The following is a 14080-nucleotide window of genomic DNA, read 5'->3' as shown; positions in this document are numbered from 1 at the left end:
AAGGTTGAGAAACACTGATATAGACCTATTCCAGGCCATCCTGAAAGGGAGAAAACAGCACCCAAATATAGCTGCCCATTACCTTCTTTCCACGTAGATTCCGTCCTCTGGGTCTCCTCCCGTCTCTGCAGGGCTGGTATCTGCTTCTCCCTTGCTGGGACCACCGCCATGAGGTACCCCAGAGCTGAGAGAAGAGCCTGGGTGTGCAGCACCACTTGGAGGGAGGAGAAGGTCACCTGTGGGGTTTGGGGGAGAGGGGGGGGCAAAGGCACCTCTTCAAAAGCAAGCTCTCCCCATTCACCCACCTCTCCACCAGAATCACTGCCTTGATGCCCAAGGATTACGTTGTTGGTTCAGGGGGAAATAGGGCACCCTGGCTTTCCTGTGCATTTCATAAACGGGTCTCAGTCCAACATCCCCAAGAGAAGCAACCGTTTTCTTAAGTGTAATTTGGGTGTCAGGCCTGCAGGAATCTTTTCCGTTGGATCTTTGGCCTGCCACGCTTTCTATTATTCTGCTATGCGTTTTCTACGGTGGGAAAATGGGAGGGGGGGGATTGTACGGAGTTAGATGCCATGTAGCCATAACAAAATTCTTTCTAGGAAGCCAAGGTCATCCTTTGTCTCTGCACCTGACCGGAACTGGATGGGAGGAATCCGTCTTCACGGCAGTGGGAGATTGGACCATGGGATGGACTTGTGGGTGTGGGGAGAGCCAAGGTGGCGCAGTGGTTAAAAGCAGCACTGCAGGCTACTGCTAGATCAGCAGGTCAGCGGTTCAAATCTCACCGGCTCAGGGTTGACTCAGCCTTCCATCCTTCCGAGGTGGGTAAAATGAGGACCCAGATTGTTGGGGGCAATATGCTGACTCTCTGTAAACCGCTTAGAGAGGCCTGAAAGGCCTATGAAGCGGTATATAAGTCTACTGCTATTGCTATTGCTATTGGGATGCAAGATCTTGAACTTTCAATTGGGGATTGAAAGTTCAATTCCGGGAAGCTTTCAGATTCGGCTTTTCCCAGATGGGCCATGACTCTCTTAATAAATTGGAACTTTGAGGAATGCTTTGCCTTGGACTCTGATTTAAATTTGGATGCTATCTGGAACCCTCTATTCTTAGACTTTCTTTCAACTGTCACCTGACACCACGCGATGGCTGAAAAGGACTCAAGGTCCCTTCTTCATCTGATTTAGTAGGCTAAGGACACAGCAGGCTATTTCAGAATGAAGGAGGGCCGAAGAGAGGGGACGCCTTCCTGGATATGGCTAAGAGCAGCAACGCAAAGAAGGGTTTTTTCAAAAGTCAGGCACTGCTATAAAAACCTGCTTAGTCTTTTCTACCCAACCCACAGTCTTGGCAGGGAGTAGAGGGGGCTTCCTTAGCAGCAAACCCAGCGTTATTTACAATTAAGGTTAGGGTGAGTTTTCTTAAATTTTCCTTACCTCCATTCTTTGCTCGGTATTGTCAAAAACTGTCTGAAATTTTGGACCGTTTTTATCGGCCTGAGAAGAAATATAATCAATATGTGACTAAAAACTGAAACACAATTTTCGTATTGTACAAAAGCAATTATTTGCACGTGCAGTTCAGTACGTATCATTTGGTAACATTTTTTCTTTAAAAAAAAAAAAGGTCTTTACCTTGATATATTCTACTTTCAAAAGGTCTAATCCGGAGACATCCGATGAACTGATCAAATGAATTTGCTGCCGTTTACCTACAAAAATATTTGGTATCTAAGAAATGGCAGGTTACGTAAAGCCCACATGGTTTTTTAAGGAGTCCTTCGGGATTGGGTGGCATATAAATGTGGTTAGTTAAATTAAATTAAATTAATTAAACTAAGCCTTTTCTCTTTTAAACAAAATCCGTAACAATTTTGCTTTTTTTTTTTAAGACTATAGACTTTTCGGGTAGAAAGTTTTTTCCCCATCAAGAACACAAATCAAATCATAATTTTTTTTCTCGCCCCCTGCCCAAAAGTACATTTTTGTAACTGCTTAACTTGTTAACCAAATTACCTTGAATTTCATAATAATTCAGGCTAATCTTTCTCAAGTAAGTCTCAGCTTTCAGGTCAAATGTCCTAGCAGTGGCTTCCATCCCAAGCTGCTGCACGTTAAATACGAGTATTGTTTCTTCCCTCTGCAGCTGCTTGGTCAGTTCCAAAATCACCTAAGTTAAGAGATGCTTGTTGAATTTTGAAATCTGGGCATCTTCAAATACAGTCCTCAACTTATGACTACAAGTGGGAATCAAACTTCGGTCGCTAAGTGACGCAGACAAAAAAAAACCCCACACTTGCCTCCTTAATTTCAAATTTTAATTGCAGGTCCGTCAGCTCCTCCTGAACAGTTTCAGTTTCATTCTTCAGCTGCTTTTTTTGTGGGGGAGCCACTTTCTCTGGTTGTTGGGGATAATCATCGAAATCAAAATATTCATCGTCGGATTCTAAGGAAGAAAGAAAGTGTTGTTAGGACATTCTGTGGGCGTCAAAATATTCACCGTGGAATGGATTCATTAATCAACGTTTAAATAAAATTGGTTTTGTACAGTCATTTGCGGGAGGGACGAGGCCGAAGGGAGTTTCCATTTACCGTAACTTGGTTTTTTTAAAATGTGCCATTTAAAGATTTTAAGGCAAAGTTGTCTGAGCCACGAGTGTGCTTTCTAAACAACTGCCTTAGATTTGCCGTAATTTTGGCTGTCCTTCCTTTCCCCCCCTTTTTTTTACCTGGTTCTAATTCTTCCAGCAATCGTGTGGCCCCAAGGAAGTCTTTCCTTCCCTCAGAGACCACAGGGATGGCCGGAGCCTGCAAAAGAATGAGAGACAGCGATAAACCACTGGATTATATTTTTATATAATCACAACACTTCAGACTGGAATGTTCCCCCAGCAGTGCCCAGCTGGCATGACTGCTCCACTAGGATTTATTACACTTTTGACCTTTCTGTGTCTCGGAAATGCCAATAATTATGGTAATTGCTGGCTGTACTTTCCCCAAATGTTACAAAGAGTTTGATACCTTTGCAGTTGAAACTGAAACACTGGATTTCTGTGGGAGGGGAATGCTGTCAATTAGCTCCAAAACCCCTTTGATCTTCTGATCAGAAATTCTCAGGTGAACCAAAGGAAGCTCGCCTGACACTTTAAACCTAAGGATATAAAACGTGGAGAAGAAAGAAACAGAACTAGGTTGCTAATAACTCTGCTTCGCTCTTGATCTAGAAGGGAAAACACACACACACACACAAAACCCAGCAACACCAAAACCCAGCAGGGCTGTGAAACTGGCACGCACTGCACAGGAGGCACCAAAAAAGGAAATGTAATTAACATCTTGTTTTTACAAACAAACGCACTGATCTCTGGTAACAAGGATACGAAGTGAACAGCCAGTTAAAGGCTTTCTTTCAATTGGGCCTAAAGAATTGATTTTGAGAAACATCCCAAAAAAATGCTTAAGGTACACTGGGAAAGCTTTTTAAAAGACCATTAGGACGTCTCCAGGGAGACTGGCTGGCTACTTCGTCCTGAGAAGATTTGGGTAAGTTTAATTTCATGGCATTGATCAGTAGCTTCAGTGTGCCAAAGGCCACGATTTAAAAAAAAACCCGTGCCATGAATTCCCACTCCTGCCCAGGATGCCACTCTGACAACATTTCAAGGGGTCTGTAGCAGCATTAAGCGCACTGAATAAAAGGCCAGCCACAAAAACAAGGCCGGCTCCACCTGAACCATCTTTACAGCTTTTAAAATTGCTACGTTACTTTGCCATCCTGACGTCCTTCTCCACCATAGATTTGGCAACTTGGACACGGATGTCCATGGGACGCAATATGTGCAGCAGGGATGCGGGCTCAGACCGGGCCTTTTTCCAATCTTCCCCTAAAACACAGTGAAAGAGTTGCTGATATTTCGGTGATACCAGCGTGATAATCAATAACAGGGATACATAAAACTCTAGTAAGGCCTGGCGATACCACAAAAATGCCTATATGAAAACTTCAGGATGCCCACCGGCCGGAGAGAGCAAATCAATTCGAATGTCAAGGCGTGTATGTAGCGGTATGAATACTGCACCCTTTGTGTCAACTTCTTCCCACTTGATATGCAGTCAATGATGTTTTGGATTTAGAGGCATTGTACCTGATCTGCCGAACAGCAGCTGTACGTTCTTGATTTCGACATCAAATCTGTCATAGGCTTTGTCCATGATCTCCTCCAAGGAACTGCTGGAGTTCTGGTGGTGACCTTGGCTGATGCTCTTCAGCTGTTGAATGACAAGTGTCTCTGCTGCTTAACCTGCCACTGTCACGTAGTTTTCACAAATGTGTCCATAAACACAACTGGCCCACGGCTGCATTAGCAATAGCAATAGCAGTTAGACTTATCTACCGCTTCATAGGGCTTTCAGCCCTCTCTAAGCGGTTTACAGAGTCAGCATATTGCCCCCAACAACAATCCGGGTCCTCATTTCACCCACCTCGGAAGGATGGAAGGCTGAGTCAACCTTGAGCCGGTGAGATTTGAACCGCCGAACTGCAGATAGCAGTCAGCTGAAGTGGCCTGCAGTACTGCACTCTAACCATTGCGCCACCTCGGCTGATGCATTCATCAGCCCTTGACAGGACTAGGTTACACCTGAGAGGGACACACTCCTCTCTTCCGCCAAGGTTTCATTTATTGCTGTATTTTTAAGAGTATAAAGTGCACCTCTCCCCCCCCAAAAAAAGAGTGTGGAAATGTTGGTGCGTCTTATACACCAAATACAGCCATTTTTGGCCTCCAGAAGCCCCACCCCTGCATTCCATTTTTGCAAAAAAATGGGTTTTTTTTGCAAAAATGGGGCAGTTTTGTGCCTTCCCCCAGCCCTGCTGAAGCTTGCAGAGTGCTCCTGGGGGACAAAGAGGATAAAAACTATTTTTTTTCTTACTTACCTCTTTAAAATCTTGGTGCATCTTATACACCGCTGTGTCTTATAGTCCGAAAAACACGGTAATTTATCTTGCCTTCAATCTTTAAGAAAGGTCATCATGACTTACCTGGAAAGTACCAAGGTCCAAAATAAGCAAGTTTGACTTTTCGTGGTGGAAGCCGGTTTGTGGGATCAGAAGATAGGAAGGCTTCAAGTTGATCCTGAGGTCCAGGACTTTCCGTGTTTCGATGATATGCATAAGCCCTAAGGCGGGAAGCAGAACGGAGCTAGCAATAGCAATAGCAGTTAAGACTTATATACCGCTTCATAAGGCTTTCAGCCCTCTCTAAGCGGTTTACAGAGTCAGCATATCGCCCCCAACAACAATCCCGGTCCTCATTTCACCCACCTCGGAAGGATGGAAGGCTGAGTCAACCCTGAGCCGGTGAGATTAGAACCGCTGAACTGCAGATAGCAGTCAGCTGAAGTGGCCTGCAGTACTGCACCCTAACCACTGCGCCACCTCGGCTCTATAGCTGAGGCGGGCACTTCCCCTTTCCCCTGCCGGAACAGAATTCGGCTTAAAGTACACCGTGGGAAACCCCTCTGCACCTGGACGTTTGCCCACGGGGCCAAAAGGGCCATTTAATCATCTGGAGTTGACCTGAGGAATCCAAAACAGACCTGTGGCGGTCCTCTCTTTAATTTCTTCCAGTTTCGACAGGGTGGCTGTGGTTAGGCGTTCCAGGTCCATGCCTCGGTTGGTTTGGAAGAATTCCACCAGGGCGTTGATTGTCCTCTGAGAAAAGACAGTTATCAATTGTATCTCTTTCTCTCTCTCTCAAAGGACTGCAAATACGGAAATAGGTTCAACTCTTGAGAGATGAGAAGCATTTCACACCGATCTCACTCACCGCATCGTAGATGATTTCCACGGGCTGCGACTGAAGGGAGAGGCTCTGGTCAGCCACGCTGCCCTCCGGGTTGGTCTCAAACTGGATTTCCAGCAGAGACGACTCGGCAGCCCCAATGGAGGCCACGAGGGAAGGCACAACGTCCCGTTGCCTCAAGCCCGTCATGTACCAATGTTCAAGCTTTGCTTCTATCCTGCAAATGACCAAGAGGCAACTGGGTTTCCCTCCTCAAACTGTAAGGAAGCGGCGATGCCACGTTCCGTCTTAAAGAGGAGAAAATGTCTCTACAATTAATGAAAGACCAATGGGACGGCTGGGAGCCCAGCTGATGCAGGAGGGGGAAGAAGGCCCAAGCTTTAAGCCAAGAAGCACCCAGGAGATTGGCCTGTCGTCAGCCATACCGCAGAAGTCGCCCTTTCAGTGGTTCCACCACAAAACCGCGCTCGACTAAACCGCGTCTGACTAAACCGCGTCGCTGACGTCATCAACAGGGCGACAACAGCGCGGAGACAGAAGCACGCTGTAAACCCTAAGCCTAAAATTAACCCCTAAACCTAATCCTAACCCTAACCCTAACCCTTAACCTAACCCTAAACCTAACCCTTAACCTAACCCTAAACCTAACCCTAAACCTAACCCTTACCTTAAGTTGAATCGGCTTGCTTTCAAAGCGCTATTTAAAGCTCCCCTTCTTTCTCCGCGCTGGCTGTTGTCGCCCTGTTGATGATGTCAGCGACGTGGTTTAATCGGGCGCGGCTTAGTCGAGCGCGGTTTTGACGGGTCACGCCTTTCAGTAAACCAGTGATTCCCAAACTTGGCAACTTTAAGACTTGTGGACTTCAACTCCCAGAATTCTCCAGCCAGCTCTGGGATACTCTGGGAATACTGGGAATTGAAGTCCACAAGTCTTAAAGTTGCCAAGTTTGGGAACCACTGCAGTAAACCAAGGAGCCCCGATTCACATAAGGAACTTGGAAGGGACTTGTGGAACCGGCAGACTTACTTCAGAGCTTGTGCGCCTGGCCTCTGCGAGATTTTAGTGCTTAAATCGATGATCTGAATTTTAAGGGTGTCTGGGACGTCCCTGTCCTCTCTGATGGTAAAGGAAGTGCTGAGGAGCTTCAGGGACACCACGTGGGCCACATACTAAACGGGAGACAAAAGCATTGCAGAGCATCGAATGGGGTGTTTTCATCACAAACGTCAGGCGGATACGATACCCGGGGTCCCCTCCCCAACGCAAGGGAGGGGAAAGGTGAATTACGGCCCACTTGTACGTTTTGCCCACGAAATGCGGAGCAGTTCATCTTCTTCTGTGACACTCCGGATTTAACCCAAAGGCTCCGTTACCTTTTTGGGCAAAGTCAGGTTGTGTGAACTGTCGCTGTAGCCGATGGCGGTGAACAGCTTTGCCTTCTCTTCAGGGGTCATGAGGTCATCGATAGCTGCAGAGAGGGTGGAAGGGGTTACCTTGGAGGACCCTCCGAGCAGAAGGAAGGGCTGGCACTTTGCCCCTCAGGTGGGCCCGAGGCTGGGCTGGAACTGGGGTTCCTTTGCCTCCCCCCCCCCATTCAGTTTGGTCGCTTCGTTCCTGGTTTCATGCTCCGCCCTTTGTGACCAGCCACTCGGGGGGGGTCTTGGGGCTGCTGGAGAGACGGAGACTCACTTTCAGGGACTGACGTGTCTTCTTCATCGTCCTTCTTCTTCGATTCCTTCCTGCCCCAAAAGCCAGAGAACCAGCCCCCCTTCTTCTCCCCATCTGCAGGTTTCTTGGAGAGTTTTTGCCCTGACCTCACAACCTATAAATCAGAGAGAAAGGATCAGAGGTTCGGCACTTTCACCAGCCTCATCTTCACCCAACAGAAAGAAACGGGGTCTTTATGCAAACTAAACCATCCCCTAAATACTAAAATTTCATGGAAAAAAACAACCAAAAACGGCCATTTTGCAAAGCTCGGCTATGTATGCTAATAGATGGTTTGTGATCACTACTGAAGGAATAAAATTGCGAGATTCCTTTGAACGAAATCCTTTGCAAAGGGCACAAAGGTGCGTCGGCCGATTACAAGCAGCTTCTCGATGTGCTGTTTTCAGAAACGCTTCTAAACACTTTTGCTGACAATGGAATCTGCACTGGGAGCATTTCTATTGATGGTGCAATTTCTGAAGCAGGTGTGTAAAGCTCGCTCCGTGTTTAAAATGGACTGTTATAAAATCCTTATGAGAGGAACCAGGGGGGCGGGAGGGGGGGGGAACCTACCTCGGTTTGGGCTTGTTGCCTTGCTAAAACAATGTTGAAGACATCCAGAGCCTTCTCCAAGTCCTGTGGGGCAAATGCAGACATGGAGTTTCTAGGACAGTGTTTCTCAACCTTGTCAACTTGAAGATGTCTGGACTTCAACTCCCAGAATTCCCCAGCCAGCGAATGCTGGCTGGGGAATTCTGGGAGTTGAAGTCCAGACATCTTCAAGTTGACAAGGTTGAGAAACACTGTTCTCGGACCTTCCTCCAACCCTTCTCCTCCTCCTCCTCCTCCGGCTAAGGCTCCGGCCCCCAGAGCCAGCCTTGGATCAATTACCTGGATTTGTTTCTGATTTTCCTCTGATAATTTGGTTTGTGTCAGTTTAACTTTGTAAGCGTTTTTGTAACTTTTCAGAAGTTGCCTGTGGCTCTTTATATGATCCCACGACCACATCTGCGTGTATCGCTTGATGTGAAGGTCAAGAATGCAATTTCCTGCATACTTCCACCTGTAACAAACAATCACATTATTGAGCCCTGGGAAATAAATAATTTGAGCTAACAGGGACAGGACCTGGGGCAGGTGGGATATTTGCAGGCAAGAATTTCTTTTTTTTTAAATAAATATTTTTATTAGTAAAAGAAAAGTACAACAACCAATAACTGGTAAAAAACAATACAACATTCACTGTTTCGCTTTACATTTGACTGCATTTCAAGACGTTCCCATAATATCAAAATCCTTATAGACATCAGAGGTTAGATATCTTCTCCCCTCCCTCCTTCTCTCCTTCCCTCCTTCCTTCCCTCCTTTCTTTTCCTATCCTACCTTTCCTTCCCTCTCTCTTTCCTCTCTTCTTCCCCCGTCCTTCTCTCATATCTTCCCTCCCTCCTTTCCTCCTTCCCTCCTTCCTTTCTCTTCTCTTAAGTTCCCTCCTTTCTTCCCTCCTTCCCTCCTTCCTATCTACTCTCCTTCTCTCCTTCCTTCCCTCCCTCTAGGCAAGAAGTTCTAAGCACTTCCTCAACTGAAGCAGTTTGTGCTCCTCGTTGTTCCTCTGCAAAAGTTTCCCTTAATTTTCGTGGCCAAAGCAGACAAAACAATTCTTCCTTCAGTATTTTAAAATACTTTTTGAAAATGCCAGTTTTGCTTAGGAGGCCTTTTCCGCCCTTTGCTGCACTGAAGAACTCTTGCAACCAGATCAGGAGCAACACAGAAATATCTCTGGCTCACCACTGTTTGGTATTCCTGTGCAGAGGAACGTCCGGTCTGTATTTTCTATACGGGGCGTTTCGGACCATGTAATCAATGGATTCCAAGAGATCAATCATACTAAGGTACTAAATGAAGGGGGGAAAAACACAAGAGGAATCTTAGCTGGAGAGGAACAGAATTTTGAGGATTGCCGAGGAAGATGTTTCTAACAACGGTAAAAAGCCCAGGGTTCCTGGGAAACCCCCTTCGTCTAGAAGAGTTTACGGAAGTCGTCACCTGGGGGATCTGAGCAGGTAACATACATCCTACTACCTGAGGCTTGGTGAGTTCAACGGCGATGCTCTGGACTTCCATGGCGCAGTCAACCTTGGGAGTCTCCAGTTCTTCTTCGGCATGAGGGTTAAGGTAGAGTTTTGCAGAAGCCGACACGGGTTTAAATACTTTAAAAGAGAGAGAGAAATTAGGAACGAGTCTCTATAAAAATCGAAACAAAATCATTGCTGCAAACTTGCTGAATTAAAATAGGCTACTCCATTTATTAATAGTTGGGTTTATACTAGCGATGTTGCAGCTTTGGCACAGGATGTTGTTCATGCTCTTACCCAAAAACTTGGCTTATGAATCACAACTCCCATGGGTGAGCTCAGACAACATGATGGTGCCAAAAGGGCTCACTTCAGCACAAGACAGGGCACGAACTGTCTGACCTATTTATTTCATCATATCTTCTCTGCCTGTCTCTATTAGACTCCTTGGCTAAATTGCTCTCCACATTTATTTATGTATTTATTATTATTTATTTTATTAAATATATTTATATGCCGCCAATCCCGAAGGACTCCGGGCGGCTTACAAAAAATGTAAGAAAAACACAAAAGATAAAAGAAAAGAGTTTAAAAATAGCAAACAGCCTCATACATTCATTCTAATCGGGGCTGGACCTCAACAGTGAGGTCAACAGCCCCAGGCCTGCCGGAACAGCCAGGTTTTTACAGCTTTCCTGAAGGCCATGAGAGTGGGCAAGGTCCGGATCTCTGGGGGTACAATTCCATGGCCAGGAGAGCCTTACCCACCCCACACCCTTTTCCTTTACCTGGTGGCAGGCTCCAGTGGGTCCCTACAGAGACCACCCATCCTTTGTGTCAGTCCCAGCTCCCTCCTCACAGGTGGGCTGAGGCTTCCCCCCTCTTCCCACCCATGGACCCAACAGCCCTACCCCTTCAGCTCTCCCCTTCTCACTTACTGTACTGATAGTCAGGAAGCTCTTGGTTCATAGAAGGGACTCCTTTTTTCAGCCGCTCCTGTGTGTGGCAAGAAACCCACAAACCTTTCAAGTATTTCAGTGATCAAGGCAAAGGACACCATAGTCTGGATGAAGATCAGGGGGCAATGCGGAGAACTCACCACTGTTAAAGGAGGCAGAGTTCATGCCAGGGAAATAACTCAACCTAGAAGTCATTTTCCTTCCAGAGCATCCGTCTAATGTCATGACTGAGGTCCAGCCCGGATTAGACTGGGTGCATGTTGTGGGTTTTTTAATCTATGTCTCTTTGTTTTAACTTTTCTATTTTTAAATGTATTTGTTGTAAGCTGCCCGGAGTCCTTCGGGATTGGGCGGCCTATAAATTAATTAAATCTCATCTAATCTACATCCCCCTCACTAGACGTTCACGCACAGCCTACAGTATCTGCTCTTTGGCTGCAAAATGTCCACACAGTGATGAGTCCGGTGATTTTTTAAAAAAATTAGGAAAACATGTCAGAATGTCTCATTCCTCTCTTGCAGAAATAAGGTTGCCCCCTCCCCCCCCCCACACACACATTCTTTCAAAAAGCATGAAGAGATGGTTTTGCCAGCAGGCCAGAGACCCCAGGGCACTACGGAGCCCACCAAAGGGTAGGTCCAATTGTTGTCATCAGGGGTATCATCATGCTTTGCCAACCATGAAAGACAGGGAAGGGCTTTTGACTATACTGGTAGTCCTCACTTAGTGACTTAGCAACCATTCGAAGTTACAACAGGGCTCAACAAGAAGACTTATGGCCGGTCCTTGGAAGTTGTGGCTGTCACAGTGTCCCCACAGTCACAGGAGATCATGATCGGGGCTCTTGGCGACAGGCAGACAGTTCCAGTGGTCACAGCTTCCCACAGTCACATCATCACCCCTTGTGATCTTCGCTGCCAGCTTCCCGTGAGTCAAGGAGGAAACCAGCCACCCCCTGATGTTGTGCTTAAAGACTGCACATCATTCCTTAGCAACCACAACCCAAACTGTCACTGCACACTGAAGATCGCATTTAATTTTGTTGTACAAAGTGCAATGACAATAAAGTAATCTAACTAACTCATCAGAGGAAACAATGCAGAAAAAAAGGGGCAGGCGTTATATTTGAGGGGCAACATCCCACGGATAAATTGCCTAATTTGAAGTTAATGTTTACTGAATTCTCCCTGTCTAGGACAGTGTTCAAGGCCACCTGAGGCATTCTGGGAACTGAAGTCCTCTCATCTGAAAGAGGCCAAGATTGAGAAACACCGGTCAGGAAGAAGACTCCCGCTTCTCATCTTGCAAACAAATTACCTCCAATAGACCGATTAGATCCCACAGATTAGGCCTCCTCCGAATTCCATCCGCCGGCCAATGCCGACTGGTGACTACCTGGAGGAGAGCCTTCTCTGTGGCTGCTCCGACCCTCTGGAACGAATTCCCCCTGGAGATTCGAACCCTCACCACCCTCCAGGCCTTCCGCAAAGCCCTTAAAACCTGGCTGTTCCGACAGGCCTGGGGCTAATGAGTTTTTGTCCCCTCTCGAATGGTATGACTGTTGTGTGTTTTTAAATTATGTATTGTTCTTTTCGTCTTTTTTATTCCTTATTTGTACCCCACCCCCTTGACTTGGATTGTGAGCCGCCCTGAGTCCCCTTTGGGGAAAAGGGCGGCATAGAAATATAATCAATTCAATTCAATTCAAACGTGCCCATGAAGTCCGGCCAGGGGTGGGCTTTGGGGATGACATCATGCCAAGGAAACTCCCTGGAGTGGAAGTCCTTGGCTGCTGGCTAATCCCAATCTTATATTACTGCTCTACCAACCTTACCAGTGAAAAGACATCACAAACATACAGTACAATAAGATTTAAATTACCAAGATTTGCTCGCGGGAAGAGCGGTAATACATTTCGCTCTCCACGTTCCAGTAGATGCTCAGGGAATCAAGGCTCAGAAGCTGAAAGAAAGGATGCCGTTGGTGAGGGGCTGCAACCGAGAGCGCCAAGGACCCCCTCAAACAGCAACAAAGTCGGAGGAGCATTTGCAGAAACGCATCAAAGGACAGGCATTTACCGAGGCGGATACAAAGCCAGGCAGAACAATTTTGTTTGAGGGGAACGTTGCCTTGATCTAGACAAGCTGCCAAAAGCACTTCTGGGGCTGGCAGCCAATTAAGGGGTTGTTCTGCTTGCCCGAGGGAGCATCAAAACAAGCTTTTAAAAGACCGGAGCACAAGCCAGCTTTCAAAAAACCCGTATCTGAGCTTTGGGGGAAGTGAGGAAGAAAGAGGCACCGAGGATCCACTATTCACGGGGTAAGAGATCAAAAGCCCTGCCACTTCGGGCTTAAGCGCGATGCATCGCTAAGCATGCTGGCCATTAAAATTCATGTCCCTGAATATGCTTTTCCAGGTAGCCTCTAGGAGAAATTGCTGTGCTTGAACCCCCGGATAAGCGGTACCTTGTAGATGATCTTTGCAGCGTCGTTTAAAATGCAAGGAGTCCAGTTTTCATTCGTGGTCTGGAAATTAAATTTAAAAAGACATGAATGTGATCTTGCCGGCTTCACACTTTTTTTAGGCGTCACATCTGGAAGGATTTGTTTAGTCAAAGTCTCACAGCTAGAAAACGTCTCTTGAACCGTCCCCACTAATTCCCCACTGTTAATAAAGCTGCAATGGGGGGGTTTCCACAGTAATTAAGTAACATTTGTCTTTAAGAACGGTTTCCAGTGTGAAAATAAACACAGCCAAAAATAACTCGCCATTCTTGCCAGCCCACCAGGAAGTCTTTGCCTTACCTGCAAGCTGAGCTCTGCCAGAGTCATTCCTAAAGAGATCGGTTGCTTCGGATCGGTGATCTGCAAGCACAGGAGAAAATGCTTCATTAAACACCTTAGCATAACTGCATTTGCAGTTTAGTTACACGTAAAAAAATCTGCGTAAGATCCAAAATGGGTCCCAGCAGATAAAATGCAGGATTTAGTTGTTTTGCAACTCCTTTCTTTTCACATATTTTGAAGCAAAAACAACCTTCTGTAAATCTTGTACAGGAAAGTTCCCAGCCTCTTCAAGAAACAATGCATTTTATATTTTATTTACGTTTTGGGCCATTGTTTATGGAAACTATCCTTAGCTAAGCAGCCCAGCCCTTCATATAAGAGGCCGCTTTTTCTTACTCTTACTACTCAGTTTTGCACAGGCTCCAGGCCACTTACATCATCTTCATACTTGATATGGATGCCGGTGATTTTGACTTGTACATTTTTGATGACTTGAGTTGCAAGCTTTTCCAAGAAAGTATCTTTCTTCTGTTCCTTTGGTTTATCTAAAAAATCATTTGTAAGTTGGTTTCCATCTCGTTCCTTCAATTATCATATTAAACATCATCTGTTTACTTTTCATAACTTCTAAGCATTTCCTCTTTTTTTCTCCTCTACACAACAAAGTCTAAAGAAGATCTTAGATCTTAACCATTAAACCATACAACACACTCCAAAGACAGGGTAAACTTTTTATATTTTC

The 14080-nt window shown here is 46.0% G+C and overlaps 1 protein-coding gene across 2 annotated transcripts in view; it reads right to left on the bottom strand.

Annotated features, from left to right (window-relative positions):
• Positions 1 to 14080, bottom strand: part of VPS13C (vacuolar protein sorting 13 homolog C) — a 70095-nt gene that overhangs the window by 48293 nt on the left and 7722 nt on the right. For both annotated transcript variants that reach the window (XM_087703955.1, XM_087703957.1), the window contains 24 exons: positions 13774 to 13883; positions 13357 to 13416; positions 13018 to 13077; positions 12434 to 12514; positions 10531 to 10588; positions 9600 to 9727; positions 9306 to 9412; positions 8412 to 8583; positions 8094 to 8156; positions 7500 to 7632; positions 7184 to 7278; positions 6837 to 6979; positions 5834 to 6026; positions 5604 to 5718; positions 5047 to 5183; positions 4151 to 4274; positions 3772 to 3889; positions 3027 to 3156; positions 2735 to 2813; positions 2306 to 2451; positions 2022 to 2175; positions 1641 to 1717; positions 1443 to 1502; positions 83 to 236 (listed from right to left, as the gene is read on the bottom strand). In XM_087703955.1, the coding sequence (XP_087560081.1) occupies positions 83 to 236; positions 1443 to 1502; positions 1641 to 1717; positions 2022 to 2175; positions 2306 to 2451; positions 2735 to 2813; positions 3027 to 3156; positions 3772 to 3889; positions 4151 to 4274; positions 5047 to 5183; positions 5604 to 5718; positions 5834 to 6026; positions 6837 to 6979; positions 7184 to 7278; positions 7500 to 7632; positions 8094 to 8156; positions 8412 to 8583; positions 9306 to 9412; positions 9600 to 9727; positions 10531 to 10588; positions 12434 to 12514; positions 13018 to 13077; positions 13357 to 13416; positions 13774 to 13883 (2697 nt within the window). The remainder of the gene's footprint in view (positions 1 to 82; positions 237 to 1442; positions 1503 to 1640; positions 1718 to 2021; positions 2176 to 2305; positions 2452 to 2734; positions 2814 to 3026; positions 3157 to 3771; positions 3890 to 4150; positions 4275 to 5046; positions 5184 to 5603; positions 5719 to 5833; positions 6027 to 6836; positions 6980 to 7183; positions 7279 to 7499; positions 7633 to 8093; positions 8157 to 8411; positions 8584 to 9305; positions 9413 to 9599; positions 9728 to 10530; positions 10589 to 12433; positions 12515 to 13017; positions 13078 to 13356; positions 13417 to 13773; positions 13884 to 14080) is intronic.

The sequence above is a fragment of the Thamnophis sirtalis genome, unplaced genomic scaffold (genome assembly GCF_051295495.1).
Source record: "Thamnophis sirtalis isolate CommonGarterSnake01/CBP01778 unplaced genomic scaffold, rThaSir2_p1.2 scaffold_2, whole genome shotgun sequence".
NCBI classification, from domain to species: Eukaryota; Metazoa; Chordata; class Lepidosauria; order Squamata; family Natricidae; genus Thamnophis; species Thamnophis sirtalis.
The sequence above is the reverse complement of the archived record's forward strand: the minus strand, read 5'-3'. Positions and strand labels throughout refer to the sequence as shown.